The 17293-nt window shown below is 49.5% G+C and overlaps 2 protein-coding genes across 4 annotated transcripts in view; one reads left to right on the top strand and one right to left on the bottom strand.

Moving 5' to 3' along the window:
* Positions 1 to 2356, bottom strand: part of OSMR (oncostatin M receptor) — a 66118-nt gene extending 63762 nt beyond the window's left edge. For 2 of the 3 annotated variants that reach the window (XM_073343813.1, XM_073343814.1), the window contains exon 1: positions 2014 to 2356. The gene's annotated coding sequence lies outside the window, so the exon portion shown is untranslated. The remainder of the gene's footprint in view (positions 1 to 2013) is intronic. The other variant, XM_073343816.1, reaches the window with a different exon arrangement.
* A 7007-nt stretch (positions 2357 to 9363) lies between these two features.
* LOC140911925 (uncharacterized) overlaps positions 9364 to 17293 on the top strand; it is a 71771-nt gene continuing 63841 nt past the window's right edge. The window contains exon 1 of the mRNA XM_073346084.1: positions 9364 to 9671. Coding sequence (XP_073202185.1) covers positions 9364 to 9671 — 308 coding nt within the window. The remainder of the gene's footprint in view (positions 9672 to 17293) is intronic.

Raw genomic sequence — 17293 nt, 5'->3', positions numbered from 1 at the left:
TAATCGCACTTTTAATCGGACTGTTAAACAATAGAATACCAATTGAAATTTATTAAATATTTTTGGATGTTTTTCTACATTTTCAAATATATTGATTTCTGTTACAACACAATACAAAGTGTACAGCGCTCACTTTATTTTTTATTACAAACATTTGCACTGTAAAAATGATAAAGAAATAGTATTTTTCAATTCACCTAATACAAGTACTGAAGTGCAATCTGTTTATCATGAAAGTTCAATTTACAAAATGTAGAATGATGTACAAAAAAAATAACCGCACCCAAAAACAAAACAGTGTAAAACTTTAGCACCTTCAAGTCCACTCAGTCCTACTTCTTGTTCAGCCAGTCAAACATGTTTGTTTACATTTATGGGAGATAATGCTGCCCGTTTTTTTATTTACAATGTCACCTGAAGGTGAGAAAAGGCATTTGCATGGCACTTTTGTAGCCAGCATTGCAAGGTATTTACATGCCAGATATGCTAAACATTAGTATGTCCCTTCATGCTTTGGCCCCCATTCCAGAGGACATGCTTGCATGCTGATGACGCTCGTTAAAAAAAATGCGTTAATTAAATTTGTGACTGAACTCCTTGGGGAGAATTCGCAAAAAGAAAAGGAGTACTTGTGGCACCTTAGAGACTAACCAATTTATTTGAGCATCAGCTTTCGTGAGCTACAGCTCACTTCATCGGATGCATCAAATAAATTGGTTAGTCTCTAAGGTGCCACAAGTACTCCTTTTCTTTTTGCGAATACAAACTAACACGGCTGCTACTCAAATTTGGGGAGAATTGTAATCTTGGATGATGACCAGCACGTGTTGTTCGTTTTAAGAACACTTTCGCTGCAGATTTGACAAAAGAAGGTACTAATGTAAGATTTCTAAAGATAGCTACAGCACTCCACCCAACGTTTAAGAATCTGAAGTGTCTTCCAAAATCTGAGAGGGATGAGGTGTGGAGCATGCTTTCAGAAGTCTAAAAGAGCAACACTCCAATGCGGAAACTACAGAACTGAACCACCAAAAAAGAAAATCAACCTTCTGCTGATGACGACAGACTCAGATGTTGAAAATGAATATGCATCTTTCTGCACTGCTTTGGATTGTAATCAAGCAGAATGTGTCATCGGCATGGACGCATCTGGCATGTAAATATCTTGTGATGTTAGCTACAACAGTGCCATGCGAACGCCTGTTCTCATTTTCAGGTGACATTGTAAACAAGAAGTAAGCAGCATTATCTCCTGCAGATGTAAACAAACTTGTTTGAGTGACTGGCTGAACAAGAAATAGGACTGAGTGGACTTATAGGCGCTAAAGTTTTACATTGTTGAATACAGTTATTTTTTGTACATAATTCTACATTTGTAAATTCAATATTCATGATAGAGATTGCACTACATTATTCATATTAGGTGAATTGAAAAATACTATTTCTTGTTTTTTACAAATATTTGTAATAAAAAATAATATAAAGTGAGCACTGTACACTTTGTATTCTGTATGGTATTTGAAATCAATAGATTTGAAAATGTAAAAAAATCCACAAATGTTTAAATAAATGGTATTCTATCATTCTTTAACAGTGCACTTAATCACAGTTAATTTTTTTAATTGCTTGACAGCCCTAATTAGGCCTAATTTGTGGGCAAAATATTCATCCCTCTCTGGGTCACCGAAAGAGGAGTCGGAGAACAAAACTGCAGGATGTGTTAATTAATTAGACCCTTACCAAGCAATAGGAGGTTTGAAATTCAAAAAGGAGACCTTTGCAATAAAGACTTGCTAGTGATAGAAAAGCCCACTTTCAAACGCCACCAGTGGAACCACAAGGGCTTTTGTTGGCCATGGATGGTGTGTGGGGGAGATAAATTTGAACTCCCACCGTCCCTCAAATCACCACCCATGTTAAGTGCCCAGGAATCATCCTGCCCTGGAAAATAAACGGAGTAAAGAGAGCGGGAGAGAGGGCCAGCAGGAGGGGGTGGGGGAAAGGGGTACTCACTGCCTTGGCTGCTGGAGCTGCCGGGGGCTGGGTAGCCGCGGGCTCGCTACGAAGGCGTCTAGCCTGGCTAGGGGAAGGCACCTGAAGCGGGGCACACGCCGCATGCAGAGCCCTCCCTTCCCTTCCCCGCTCGCTCACCAGGGATTGGGAAGCTGGGAGTTTTAGCAGCTGGGCCGGGCTGCCGTGTGGGTTAGCGGGGACTGGCCCGACTCCGTGCTCGCCAGCTGCCCCCGCGGTGAATCAGCCGCCCCCAGCTGGCTTTACGGGAACGGCGGCTTGGAGCGGGAGGGGGCTGCGCTTCCCAGGCTCCTTCTGGGGACCGGCGGCGCGGGGGACTGCGCCGCTGCCTCGGGCCGGGGCCGGGTGCTTCACCCCCGCCAAGGCTGACGGGCGGGCAGCCAGCGCATTCCTCCTGGGGCCGCCGCTCTCCGCCGCGACGGTGCGGTGGGAATTTCCCTGCCTGGCTGACTCCAGCTCGGGGAAGTGGAATCAGTTCCGCGGGCTGGAGGCGCCGTTTTCCCAGGCGGAGGAGGCTGGGACTTGCTTTATCTTGGCCCGTTGCCCCCGGGGCCTGCTGGGCAGGCAGGCCCGAGGAGGAGGATTGAATTAGGGCCGCGGGCGGGGTGCAGGGAGCTAGTCCGACAAGCAGGCGAGGGGCCGAGAGCGCTGCTGGTGTCCCGCGTGCGGAGAGGGGCCGGGGTTGCGTCTCGCACCGGGTTCGCTAACACGTGTTAGCTACCCCAGACCTGCGCGCGCTGGCCTTAGGAAGCACTTTTAGCTGGACGGGTTCTGGGCTCCTGCCTCCAGGCTGTCACCCAGCCAGAGTGTGGGCTAAACCCAACCTCAACTCGACCGCTTTTCGTACGGGGGCGGGGGAGACTGGAGGTTGAATGCGGAGCCTCGAGGGCGAGACTGGGGACGGACACAGCAAAGAGACAGGACTCAGGCCACGAGGAGGAGCAGTTGTGGGGGTATAAGAAGGAGTTGGTGCAGGGACAGAAAGGGGTCGACCTGGGGCTGGGGGAAGAGGGCGAACAGGCAGAAGAGTCTGATCACTGGAACACGCTCTCTCCAAAACCTGGAATGGAATCCAAGACTCCTGAGTCTCATCACCCTTCCTGTGCTCTCAGCAAACATCCCTGTATCTCAAATCTCCCTCTGTCTAGTATAGTGGATGAGGACCAAGTACTGTTATCTGTTACTCAGGTAGTTGAAGTGGAAGGGGTCTGTGCAGTGGATCTAAAGGTTCCAATCCTGTTAATGACCCAGTATGATTCTGCATGACTGAAATTCTATTTTTAAAGTTTGCAGTTTTTTGAGAAACCTAGGAAATTATATAGTATACACACACTATGTTAAACGAATGCTAGATTGAAAAGGCAAGCAGTTAAAAATTAGGAAATACCAGTATTAAGGCTACCTCTGCATATGCATTATGAGAGTCTTTAATTATGTGATCCCATTCTATTTTTCCACAGAATCCTGCTTCATTCAGTACACAGGATGGACCAAGTTCTGTGACTGAATCAGGGTTGGGTAGTGAAGGAGACTGTTGTCTGTAAGTGCCCTGTCTCATTTTGTGCAAAAGCTGGAAGGAGTGTAGTGAATGAATGTAGTGAAGTAGGGGATTGCAGGTAGAGCAAGGGTGGTTTCATGGTTAAGCCAGTTGAATGCTGCCGTGGAGAAGTGGATTATATTGCTGCCTCTTCCACAAAGTTTCGGGTGAGTCACTTAAAGCAAACTTTTCTCAGATGGCCATTGTATGTTCGTCATTTTTTGAGGGCTCTACTTGCAACACTGGGGCTAAGCAGTCACAGCTGCAACTGAAGTCGATGGGAGTGCTGCTTTGAATCAGTACAATCCTATATAATGCTAAGTACCTTGAAAATCAGATCCTAGGCAACCAAAATTAGTGGACACTTGATTTTAATCTCTCTGTGTCTCAGTTCCCTCCCACCTCACAGGGATACTATGAAAATAAATCAGTTAATGTTTATGAATCACTCAGATACCATTGTGATGAGCAGCACAGAAAAGCCTATGAGGAAATGAATAATTCTGTATTCAGATCATGGCTTGAATAATAAAGATGGCACGGAGTATATTTTTCCTTTGGGAAAAATAGTGTGTAATCAAGTAATTAAAGACTGTATCATAATGCATGTAACCAGGGGGCTGAATTAAGTTTGCACAGGCAACCTTACTTCGGGCATTTCCTAACTTTTGAGTGAGACATTGCAACCTTAATATCTTCTTAAGGTAATGTGTGGTGGGGGGTCTTATTTTAAAGACACGATATGAAGCCAAGTCCATCTGAGTTTCCTAGTCTGTATTTGAATATTTGTCTTTTAGGCCGTGCTTCTGCAATTACATCCACATAAGCATCCACCTGGAACATTGCTGAAATCAATAGGGTCATGGGTGGCGAATTCTGTGGGCACCTGGTGCCTCGGCACCAGGGATATTCCTGGCCCGGGACCCAGCTCTAGCAATGTTTGCGGCCGGGTCTCTCCCTCGACCCCACCTTCCACCCCTGGCTGCTCCCCTCACCGCTTGTCCCCCAGGCAATTTAAAACAGCTCAGGGCCCCCACCCACCACCAGGCAGCACAGCGGAGCTGAGCAGCTTCCTGCCTGCTTGCTACACATGGCTGCCGGCCTCTCCCTTCGGTCCCTGGGGAGGGCGGGTCTGTGTCTACCCACACTGCTCTCGCCCCGAGTGCCTCTGTGGCCAATAGGATGCTGCAGGGGCTGTGCCTGGGGGTAGCAGCACACGGAGGCCCCCCCAGTCTGCCCTGCCTAGGAGCCCCCAGTAAGGGCTGCACCCCCCCACCTCCTCCCATAGCCTGCATCCCCACCCCTTTCCCATGCCCCCTCCCACCCCCAAACTCCCTTCCAAAGCCTGAACCCCCACCCCAGAGCCGGCACCCAAACTCCAACCCAGAGCCTGCACCCCTCACCCCTTCCTGCCCCCACACCTCCTACCCCAGCCTGGAGCCTGCACCCAAACTCTCTCCCAGAGCTTGCACCCCTCATCCCCTCCTGCACTCCCACCCCCTGCCCCAACCTGGAGCCTGCACTCAGCACCGAAACTCCATCCCAGAGCCTGCACCCCAGACCCCCTCCCCCACCCAAATTACCTGCCAGAGCCCAACCTCTCACCCCTTCTGTACCCAAACTCCTTCCCAGAGCCTGCACTCCAATCCCCTGCCCACTAAAATTTCTACAAATCTGCCGCCCCTAAATAGGGTTCTTCTTCTTCGAGTGCTTGTTCACGTCCATTCCACATTAGGTGTGCGCGCTCGCTGCATGCACAGGAGTCGGAAACTTTTTCCCATAGCGGCTCCCTTTGGGCGGTGGCCTCCCCCCCCCCCCGAGTGGCACCACTGCGCTGTGCATAAATATCCCTGCCGGCCCAACCCCCTCCAGTTCCTTCTTACCGTCCATGGTGGCGCTGGAACAACCTCTCTCTCTCGTAGAAGAGCAGTCCCTTAGCCTTTTCAGAGTAGCTGTTATCAGTTAGTTAACATACCTTTTTTGTGGACACTTAAGTGATTAGGTACTTGGAAGCTTCCAGCACCCGCCCCAGGCCGCAGGGCATGCGGCAAGCGCACGGCTTCAAGGCTTGCGCCACGTGCCGCAAACCTATGCCAGTTAGTGACCCCCACGACTCGTGTCTACGTTGCCTGGGGGACGGACATCAAACTGAGCGGTGTAGGATTTGCAAGGTGTTTAAGCCAAGAACAAGGAAAGAAAGAGACTTTCTTTTAAAGCCACATTGCAGCCAACGGGCCTGACACGGCCCGACACGGCCCAGGCTTCTTCGGTGCATAGTGCCCCGGAGCCATCGAGAGACCCGGCACCAGCTATGCACCATAAACTGTCAGCCCCAGAGTGCCAGACTAGGCCCCAGCACTGCTCATCCTCTCCGGTGCGGCCCCCGGTGCAACTGAAAGGAAGGTGCAGTCGTTCCCCGTACAGAAGGCCAGCGCCTCCCAAGGCCCCAAGCACCGGGAAGGCCGTCGTACTGACACCGGTGGTCCCGGCAGCACAAGCCGCACCAAGCCCAGACCTAAATGAGCTCAGTGCGGACAATGCACTCGAGGACATAATGGATCAGCCCTCCAGGCCTGGCACCTTTTAGGCTGCAAAGGACCTCATCGAGCTGTCGGCAGCAAGTCCCCTCCAGCATAGGGAGAACCCTCTGGCACCCATGCCACAGGTGCTGTCGAGGGGTAAGCTGGCAATGGTGTGCTGCTCGATGACGCCATCCTGGCACCGCTCCCAGAGTTGGTCCTGGTCAAGCTCCAACTCCGCAGACTCACAGTTACCAGCAGCCCAGAAGAAGGTCGCGGCACCGGGAGTGGGTCGGCACAAGGAAGCACCGGAAAGGGCACACCGCTCTCCGGCACCACCCAGAGACTGGCACTGGGAAGGGTTGAGACGGCCCTCGCCAGAGGACTTCTGCAGACGGTCCCGGTCCAGGGAATGCTGGCACCGGTCCTGGTCCAGGTCCCGGTCCCGGTCCTGGGGATACCAGTACTGCTCCCGCTCAGTCAGGAGCTGCTCGTTCTCCCACCAACGCAGATTGTTGGCACCACTGTGGCCTTCGTGATCAGCATCGCCGCAGTCTGGCACCAACTCCAGCTGCTATAGTTACCCGCACTGGGCCCCGGACAGCAGGAACCCTCAAGTGGGCTGGCAACCACAACAGGGGCTGCCAGGCCATTGGCCCTTCTGGACCCCCTGGGCCTATTAGGAGCACCAAGGGGCCCTGTCAAGGGCAAGTTACTCGGTGCAGCAGTCCCGGTCCTCGCACCGATGCCAGACGGTGCCGGAGGCTACAGTATCCAGGCCTCCAGCATCCCCCCAGGATAAACTGGAGAGACCGGCACTGAGTCTGGTGCCATCCCATGTACTCCTGCCCCAGCCCAAGCCGGAGGCCCCTCCCATGGGAGAAGGGGAGCAGGAGGACCAGCCAAAGGGGGTCGAGCAGCAGCTATCCTCCTCGTCATCCCTGGATGAGGCGGTGGCGGGTACGGCAGTGTCCGGCCCTCCACCGATAGACCATAGAGCCCATCAGGAGTTGCTGCGCAGGGTCATCCAGAACTTGGGATTGCAGGCTGAGGAGACGGTTGAGCAGGAGGACCCCATGGTGGACATTTTGAGCCCCAAAGGTCCATCCAGAATAGCACTCCCGCTCATTAAGACCATTCAGTCCAACTATAACACTATATGGCAGACCCCGGTCTCTAGCACTCCAGTGGCCAAAGGAGTGGAGCGTAAATACTTTGCCCCATCTAAGGGCTATGAGTTCCTGTTCTGCCACCTGAGTCCATGCTCCCTAGTGGTCTCAGCGGTAAATGAAAGGGAGCACCCTGGACAGCAGGCCCCAGCCTCTAAGGCCAAGGAGGCGAAACACCTGGAACTTTTTGGCAGAAAGGTGTACTCATCTGGGGGCCTTCAGTTGAGGATTGCAAACCAGCAGGCCATCCTCAACAGGCATAATTTCAACTCCTGGGCGGCAGTGGAGAAGTTTAAGGACAACCTCCCGCAAGGGTCCCAACAGAAGTTCATGGCCCTGGTGGACAAGGGCAAGGCAGTAGCCAAGACCTCTCTCCAGGCCTCCTGGATTCGGCAGACGCGGCAGCTAGAACAATCGCATCGGGGTGGTCATGAGGCACTCGGCTTGGCTCCAGGAGTCAGGCCTGCTGCCCGAGGTCCAGAATACGCTCCAGGACCTCCCTTTCAAAGAGTCTGGGCTTTTCTCGGACCAGACAGACACAAGGCTGCACAGCCTTAAGGACTCGTGGGCTATGCTTAAGTCCCTGGGTATGCACACCCCAGCAACCCAGAAGAAGCCCTTTAAGCCGCAGCCTCCCCCTCAACGCCAGTACCAGCCTCGCCATAGGCATGAGCCTTACCGTAGGCGAGGCAGGGATAACAGGCGACGGTGCAACAACAAGAGTAACAATAATGTACCGGGCCAGAACCAAGGCCAGCACAAACCCCAGCTGGTCACTAAGCCAGGTGCGCTCGAGGACAGCGTACCAGACCAGTCACCGGATCCGTCCCTTTGTTTCCTGAACTGTCTGTCCCGTTTCTCCCGTGCATGGTCCAACATTACACCAGACCAGAGAATCATAGAATATCAGGGTTGGAAGGGACCTCAGGAGGTCATCTAGTCCAACCCCCTGCTCAAAGCAGGACCAGTCCCCAATTAAATCATCCCAGCCAGGGCTTTGTCAAGCCTGACCTTAAAAACTTCTAAGGAAGGAGATTCTACCACCTCCCTAGGTAACGCATTCCAGTGTTTCACCACCCTCCTAGTGAAAAAGTTTTTCCTAATATCCAACCTAAACCTCCCCCACTGCAACTTGAGACCATTACTCCTTGTCCTGTCCTCTTCTACCACTGAGAATAGTCTAGAACCATCCTCTCTGGAACCACCTCTCAGGTAGTTGAAAGCAGCTATCAAATCCCCCCTCATTCTTCTCTTCTGCAGACTAAACAATCCCAGTTCCCTCAGCCTCTCCTCATAAGTCATGTGTTCCAGACCCCTAATCATTTTTGTTGCCCTTCGCTGGACTCTCTCCAATTTATCCACATTCTTCTTATAGTGCGGGGCCCAAAACTGGACACAGTACTCCAGGTGAGGCCTCACCAATGTCAAATAGAGGGGAACGATCACGTCCCTCGATCTGCTGGCTGTGCCCCTAGTTATACATCCCAAAATGCCATTGGCTTTCTTGGCAACAAGGGCACACTGTTGACTCATATCCAGCTTCTCGTCCACTGTCACCCCTAGGTCCTTTTCTGCAGAACTGCTGCCTAGCCATTCGGTCCCTAGTCTGTAGCAGTGCATTGGGTTCTTTGGGTCTTACGCACGGTGTGGAACAGGTACTCTCTGCAGTTGTCCTCCCTCCCATCCCCCTTCTCTGTCCCTCTTTAGGGACCCCTCTCACGAGCATCTCCTAGAGAAGGAAGTCTGCTTGCAGCTAGAGGCGGGGGTGGTAGAGACGGTGCCATACAGCCTAAGGGGAAAGGGGTTCTACTCCTGGTACTTCCTCATCCTCAAGGCAAAAGGGGGCCTTCGCCCCATCCTAGATCTGCATGGGCTCAACAAGTTCCTGGTCAAGGCTCGGTTCCACATGGTCTCTCTGGGCACCATCATCCCTTCCCTGGATCCGGGGGACTGGTACGCCGCCCTCGACATAAAGGATGCATACTTTCATATCGCCATCCACCCAGCACATTGGTGGTTCCTATGCTTCACCATGGGCCAAGAACATTACCAGTTTGCGGTTCTCCCATTCGGTCTAGCCGCGGCTCCATGGGTGTTCACAAAGTGTATGGCGGTGGTGGCAGCCTTCTTACAGAGGCAGAGAATCCGGGTGTACCCATACCTCGACAAGTGGCTCCTGGCGGGTCGATCCGAGGCGGAAGTGTGGGGCCATGTGGAGGTGGCCCTGAGATTGTTCCACGAGCTGGGGTTCCTGGTCAACGTCCCCAAGTCCACACTCGTACCCACGCAGAGAGTGGAATTCATAGGGGTGGTCCTGGATGCGGTGCAGGCCAGAGCAAGCCTTCCAGTATCCCGATTCCAGGCTATCCAGCAAGCGGTCACCGCCCCACACCAGTCTCCAATGACAACGGCCAGGTGCTGCCTGCGGCTGCTGGGTCACATGGCACCATGCACGCACGTGGTCAGACATGCCAGACTGAGACTCAGGACTCTGCAGGCATGGCTCGCTCGGGTGTACCGCCCAGGCAGGAACCCCCTGGATTTGGTAGTCACAGCCCCAAGGGACGTGCTGGACTCCCTGCGGTGGTGGCAGTCCCAGCCCATGATTTGCGAAGGCATCCCCTTTGCCGCCCCACAGCCGGACCTGCCGCGTCAGACCATGGACGGGGGGCTGACCTGGGGGACCTCATGATGCAGGGGTTGTGGTCCGGAGCAGAGCGGTTGCTCCATATTAATGTGAAGGAGCTCAGGGCGGTTGGTCTTGCCTGCCAGAACTTTCACACCACTCTGAGTGGTCACAGCATGACAGTTCTGATGGACAACACTACTGCCATGTTTTTATATAAACAAGCAGGGCGGGGATTGTTCCTCGCCACTCTGTCGTGAGGCTCTCCTCCTCTGGGACCTTTGCATAGCCCACGCAATTCACCTCGAGGTGTCCTATCTCCCGGGGATATGAAACGAGCTGGCAGATCTCCCTCAGTAGGTCATACTGCATGCACGAGTGGACGCTCAGGGTGGACGTCATGCTTTTGCTCTTCTGCAGGTGGGGGTTTCCCCAGGTAGGCCTGTTTGCCACCAGGGCCAATGCCCAGTGCCCACGGTTCTGCTCATTCCAGGGCCGCAGCCCGGGCTCGCTCGCACATGTGTTTGCGATCCCGTGGAGAGGGGGCTTGATGTATGCCTTCTCCCCGCTCCCCTTGGTACACAAGGTCCTACTCAAGGTGCACAGGGACAGGGCAGCGGTGATCCTCATCGCCCCTGCCTGGGCCCGCCAGCACTGGTACACATCACTCCTAGAGCTGTCGGTGGAGGCCCCAGTAGTCCTGCCCCTACACCGGGACCTCATTACGCAGGACTGCAGGCGGCTTCTTCACCCTGATCTGCAGTCACTGCACCTGATGGCTTGGAGTCTCTGTGGGCTAAACGCCCTGGAGAGCCAGTGCTCCCTTCCCATGCAGCAGATTTTGCTTGGCAGTAGAAAGTCCTCTACCAGGGAAACCTATATGGCCAAGTGGAAAAGTTTCTCTGTTGGTGTGAACCTCGACAGGTGTGGCCATGCCAGGCTCCGGTGCAGGCCATTCTGGAGTACCTCCTGCACCGCAAGCAGCAAGGGCTAGCCCTGTCCTCACTCAGAGCACACCTGGCAGCCATCTCCACCTTCATCCAGGGTTCTCGGGGGGCTTGGTGTTTTCCCACCCAATGGTGGGATGGTTCCTTAAAGGGTTGGAGAGGGTGTTTCTGTACTCATGCCCCCCAGTCCCTCCATGGAACCTTAACCTGGTCCTCTCTAAACTCATGGGACCCCTTTTCGAGCCCCTCACTTCCTGTTCTCTCCTCCACCTTTCCTAGAAGGTGGCATTTCTGGTTGCCATTACCTTGGCCAGAAGGGTGTCTGAACTGAGGGCCCTCACCTCTGAGCCACTGTATACAGTATTTCACAAGGACAAGGTGCAGCTCCAACCACACCCCAAGTTCCTCCCTAAGGTATTCTCCCAATTCCATTTGGGCCAGGGCATTTTTCTGCCGGTGTTCTTCCCAAAACCCCATATGGACCCAGGTCGCTGCAGCTTGCACACCCTGGATGTGTGTCGAGTGCTGGTGTTCTATTTGGAGCGCACCAAGCCCTTTCGCAAATCCGCACAGCTGTTTGTGGCTGTAGCCGAGAGAAAGAAAGGCCTCCTGGTGTCAGCGCAACAGATTTTGTCTTGGATTACAAGATGCATCCAGAGGTGCTATGAGCTCACAGGTGTTTTGACCCCGGCGGTCATGGCCCACTTGACCAGGGCGCAAGCGACTTCCATGGCGTTCCTGGCACAGGTCCCAATCCAGGAGATCTGCAGAGCAGCCACCTGGTCCTCAGTGCACACCTTCATGACCCACTATGCTGTCAACCAGCAAGCCAGAGAGAATGCGGCGGTTGGCAGAGCGGTCCTCCGAGCAGTTGTTTCGTGACTCCTACCCTCCTCCAGAGGTAAGCTTGTAATTCACCTAATGTGGAATGGACATGAACAAGCACACGAAGAAGAAAAAATGGTTACTTACTTTCTCGTAACAGCTGTTCTTCGAGATGTGTTGTTCACGTCCATTCCACCACCCACCCTCCTACCCCTCTGTCAGAGTTGCTGGCAAGACTTTGGCCAGCAGAGGGCACTCCAGAGCTGGAGCTGAGCTAATTCACAGGATGACCAGCAGGAAGCACCGTGCCGGTGAGTGTCGGCTTTGCGACAAGGTACAATCTGCCTCTCCAGAACTGTGTATGTACAGCTACTAGCAAAATGGGGCTTTGGTCACAGCTGGGACCTGTATGCGTTACAGCAATAAAAATGAGTACATTCCTGGTATTTGAGCTTTGTGAGTTGGAAATTCTTATCAGTAGTTCTTTCACAGTGCTGTAAATTTTTTTTACTCTTCTGTATCTAATTCCAGTAAATTACTTTCCCTCTAGATTTAAACTTCTGGTGGGAGAAAGCTGTGGTGAAATCCTTTATAATGTGTTCAATGGAGGAAAATGCACAACAATAAAAAACAATGACACAAGGAAAACATGTCATGTTCCTGCAAATCTTGAGACCATCAGCTTTCAGGTATTGTATGAGGATTTTAAAATATCCAACAACACTTACCTGAAGGACTCTTATAATAATCTTATGGCTCACAATGTACATGACTATATTAATCAGTGATTTACGTTACCTTTTAGATACACTTTTGATTATGACTCATATAGAAAACTCTTCTTAAATACTTGTGCACTCTGGTCATGTTGCACATCAATTTAGTGCAATATGTTTTAGTTTTTAAGCATTCAGGTATGATTTTACCTACTGTAGACCACATCTAAAGATCCTGTTTGAATAGATTCACTGGATGTGCACTGTACATATCATATACTGTAGGTCCAGCGATTGCACCAATGGCTAATGCAGGAATATATATATATATATAATTTCTTAATGGAGGAAATAAATTGAAGTTTGCTCAGTTGCCCTGATAATAGAAACATTTTTCCATGATGACTTGGTCACCCATAAAAAGTATCAGTAATGGGTGCACTTCAGAAAGTTTGGCAGAGTTTAAGCAAATAAACATCAACACTTTTTGGAATTTTTAATCAAGCCTCTTTGATCTAGAAACCTTGCTGGAAATTTCACAAGAACAAGCTTTCTTTAGAGAGTTTGGGTTCCAGATGGATTGACAATGCTGTGAGAATTGCCTTTCACTAAGAGAGAGTCTGCTGAAAATGAAGTATATAAAATATTCAGAGAAGTCATGATAGCCTCTGCATATCATAAAATCATAGAAATGTCGGGCTGGAAGGGACCTCAAGAGGTCATCCAGCCCAGCTCCCCCTATGCTGATGCAGGACCAAGTGTCCATTTATTCTTTTACGTAGAGACTGTCCGGTTTGCCCAATGTACATGGCAGAGGGGCATTGCTGGCACATGATGGTATATATCACATTGGTAGATGTGCAGGTGAACAAGCCTCTGATAGTGTGGCTGATGTAATTAGGCCCTGTGATGGTGTCCCCTGAATAGATATGTGGACACAGTTGGCAATGGGCTTTGTTGCAAGGATAGGTTCTTGGGTTAGTGTTTTTGTTGTGTGGTGTGTGGTTGCTGGTGAGTATTTGTGTCAGGTTGGGGGGCTGTCTGTAAGCAAGGACTGACCTGTCTCCCAAGATCTGTGAGAGTGATGGGTCATCCTTCAGGATAGGTTGTAGATCCTTGATGATGCGTTGGAGAGGTTTTAGTTGGGGGCTGAAGGTGATGGCTAGTGGCGTTCTATTATTTTCTTTGTTGGGCCTATTCTGTAGTAGGTAATTTCTTGGTACTCTTCTGGCTCTGTCAATCTGTTTCTTCACTTCAGCAGGTGGGTATTGTAGTTTTAAGAATGTTTGATAGAGATCTTGTAGGTGTTTGTCTCTGTCTGAGGGGTTGGAGCAAATGTGGTTGTATCGTAGAGCTTGGCTGTAGACAATGGATCATGTGGTGTGGTCTGGATGAAAGCTGGAGGCATGTAGGTAAGTATAGCGGTCATAAGGTTTCCGGTATAGGGTGGTGTTTATGTGACCATCGCTTATTAGCACCATCACTTATTAGAAACCTACTGACGGCTATACTTACCTACATGCCTCCAGCTTTCATCCAGACCACACCACACAATCCATTGTCTACAGCCAAGCTCCATGATACAACCGCATTTGCTCCAACCCCTCAGACAGAGACAAACACTCAGCCTCTACCCCAGTCTGTCCTCCCCCACTAGCCCTTATGAGCCTATGCCTGACCCCTCCTCCACTCCACACTGTCTGTCTCCCCAGAATCCCTATCTCCTGACCTGGCCTGACAGATGCTGCAAAAAAGGCAGGCTCTTTCTCTTCCGTGGCTGGCTGAGAGCTGCTGCTGTTTTGATGCTACAGCACCCTCTGGTGGTCAAAAAGTGGAACTATAGCAACATTTCAGCAGAAGCTTTTTTCTGTGCAAAAAAATTAAAAGATGCATGGCTCATTAATCTTGCACAAACGCAGTAGTGCAGAATTCCCCCAGGAGTAATATTCCCATCTTGTATGTTGCAGGACTGGGACCTTGGATTATAAACTCAAGGAAGAAACCATGTCTCGCACAGGGCAGAGCACACTAGTAGCACTGATCAAGTAATACATGAACAATATATGTACATCTGGAATGCACTTATCAAGAGACCCACCTACTGCAGACTCTGTTTTCCCCACAGGGTCAGAGAGCTATAGACACAGCTGGGAGCATCTAGCTTAGGCTCAGCCCTGATAAAATGGAAGTGGAGTTGATAAGCAGGGGTGGGGGTGGAGGGAGGCAGAAGATTGCTTTGAAGGATAAGGGCACATTCTGTTGGAGGTGCTGTTAAGTCCTTATAGACTAGTGCATGGAGTACTGGATGGGGATTCAGGAGACCTGGTGTGTGTTTCTGGTGCTGCCATTGGCCTGCTGGGTGACCTTGGGTAAGTCATGTCACTCTGCATCCCTATTTCTAAAATGAGGGTAATCATAGGACTGCAAGGGACCTCAACACATCTAGTCCAGTCCCCTGCAGTCATGGCAGGACTAACTATTTTCTTGACCATCCCAGACAGGTGTTTGGCTAACCTGCTCTTAAAAGTCTTCAATGATGGAGATTCCACAATCTCCCTATGCAATTTATTCCAGTGCTTAACTACCCTGACAGAAAGTTTTTACTAATGTACAACTTATACCGCTCTTGGTGCAATTTAAGCCCATTGCTTCTTGTCCTATCCTCAGACGTTAAGGAGAACAATTTTTCGCCATCCTCCTTTTAAACAACCTTTTATGTACTTGAAAAGTGTTGTCATGTTCCCTCTCAGTCTTCTCTTCTCCAGACTAAACATACCCAGTGTTTTCGATCTTCTCTCATAGGTCATGTTTTCTAGACCTTTAATCAACCATTTTTGTTGCTCTTCTCTGAACTTTCTCCAATTTGTTCACATCTTTCCTGAAATATGGCTCTCAGAACTGGACACAATACTCCAGTTGAGACCCAATCAGCGTGGAGTAGAGTGGAAGAATTACTTTTCGTGTCTTGCTTTCAACATTCCTGCTAATACATCCCCAGTAATGATCCTGACTCCCTTTGCTTTGAGATCTGCTGATGAAAAGTGCTACATAAGAGCTAGGTATTAATAGTTTCTGGATCACATTACATTTGTCTCTGCTCCTGGGTGGTCAGAAAATTGCCTTTTCCCAAATTCTGTGGCTGGCTTACAGGGGCTGTGACTTCTCTGATGTGGCTCTTCCATACTACAGAAGCTTTGCTTGCAGCAACCCTTCTGGAGAAGTCTGAAAAAGTCTCTGGAAGTTGGCTAATGCAGAATGTAGCAGCTCATCCTTTGAATGCACCACAGCATTATGCTCTGCACTGGCTACCTATCTGCCTTCTGGTAGAATTCAAGGTATGGTTATGTCTGAAATGACACTGCATGATCTGGGAGCATGTTATTTGAGAGAGCAGCTCTCTGTGGCAGCTGTGATTAGCTGGGGTCACTCTTGCTGTTGCACCTAGACACGTAAATATAGAAAAGCTTATTGCAAATATTTGTTAGACTGCTACATGAATTTGATGTAGTTACGTTCTTGTCCCTTTTGTGTTTACTTTCTGCAAATATTCATGTAAATTAGTTTTACCAGTAGGGATGCTCAAGGAAAATTACTTTTGAGCTCATGCTAATTTTAAATGAGTTTCCAATTCAGAAACAGAAACAGCATCATGTGATTTATGTGAACAGTCACAAATTTGCAATACAGTCCATGTTTTGGATTTTCAATAAAAAAACATAGAATAAACAAATTAAGGAAAATGTGGTTGCATCATTTTGAACAATGAATAAATGCAAGATGATTGTGATCTGTTCAAACAGAGAGAGGAATCAGATCTACAGAAGGATTGTCTTGTGGTGGACACCAGGAGATCTGGGTTCAGTTTCTGACTTCGTGTAACCTTGAAAGTCACTTAACTTCTACTGACTCAGTTCCCCAACTGGGAATTGGGGATAATACTTCCTTTCTGTCTTGTCCATGTATACTGTAATTTCTTCAGGGCACAGATTGTCTCTTTCTGTTGTCTGTACAACACCTAACACAAAAGGACCCCAATCCCAGCTGGAGCTTTTAGGCACCGCTATAAAATAATGTTTCTGGAAATGGAAAAGGTGTATTAACTAGCTACATAAGATGATAAATCAGGTGCTAATTTTAGCCTTAGATTTGAATATCAACCTTACTTTTGTCAGTATAAATCTAATGATTTAATAGATCTTTATATGAACAATAAACCTTTCACTTTTGTGGCATTATCTATACTTAAAACTGAAGATGATGTGTATACATTTACACATTAAACTCAATTACGATAGCATCTGAGCCTTTAAACCCAGCTCTTCTCTGGTAAGGTCTATATTTCACAAAGGCACTTATAGCTTTACCCGCATCTTCTTTCATCTCTCTTTAAATACAGATTAAGCATTATATTTACTTTGGCGTGCCAATTATTTTTACTGAGTACTGACTTTTACAATGTGGTAAATATGCCCCTTATGAATAACTTGCAGGTTTTTCAATTATTTGGGATGGAATGAAGCCATTGGAACAATGCTACCTACATTCACAGTGAGTCTTCTAAAGAAAAGGGGAAAATATGTACAGTATCCATGGTGGAAACAGTATATATGAAAAAGCACTGCATGTGGCAGGCACTGATTCAGAGACTCCACAGAATAAGAGTAACAGGCTTGTGAAATGTTTCACAAAAGACCATGGCAATGGAAGACCTTCCAGGAACACATTATCGAAGAAATATCTTTTTCTATATTTTATGAGTGTCTGTTGTTTCTTGAAAACAGTCTTCAGGAATTCATTGTGAGCATCCCCTGGGATACTCTGGGCAGCTCACTCCATATGTGGAGCCTCTTTTAAAAGCCAACTAACTTGTATGAAAAAAATCTAAAGCCCTTTTAAATGGAAAATAATACATGGGAGCAGTTG

Source organism: Lepidochelys kempii, chromosome 5 (genome assembly GCF_965140265.1).
Source record: "Lepidochelys kempii isolate rLepKem1 chromosome 5, rLepKem1.hap2, whole genome shotgun sequence".
Classification (NCBI taxonomy): Eukaryota; Metazoa; Chordata; order Testudines; family Cheloniidae; genus Lepidochelys; species Lepidochelys kempii.
This window is presented reverse-complemented; position numbering and strand designations above follow the sequence as displayed.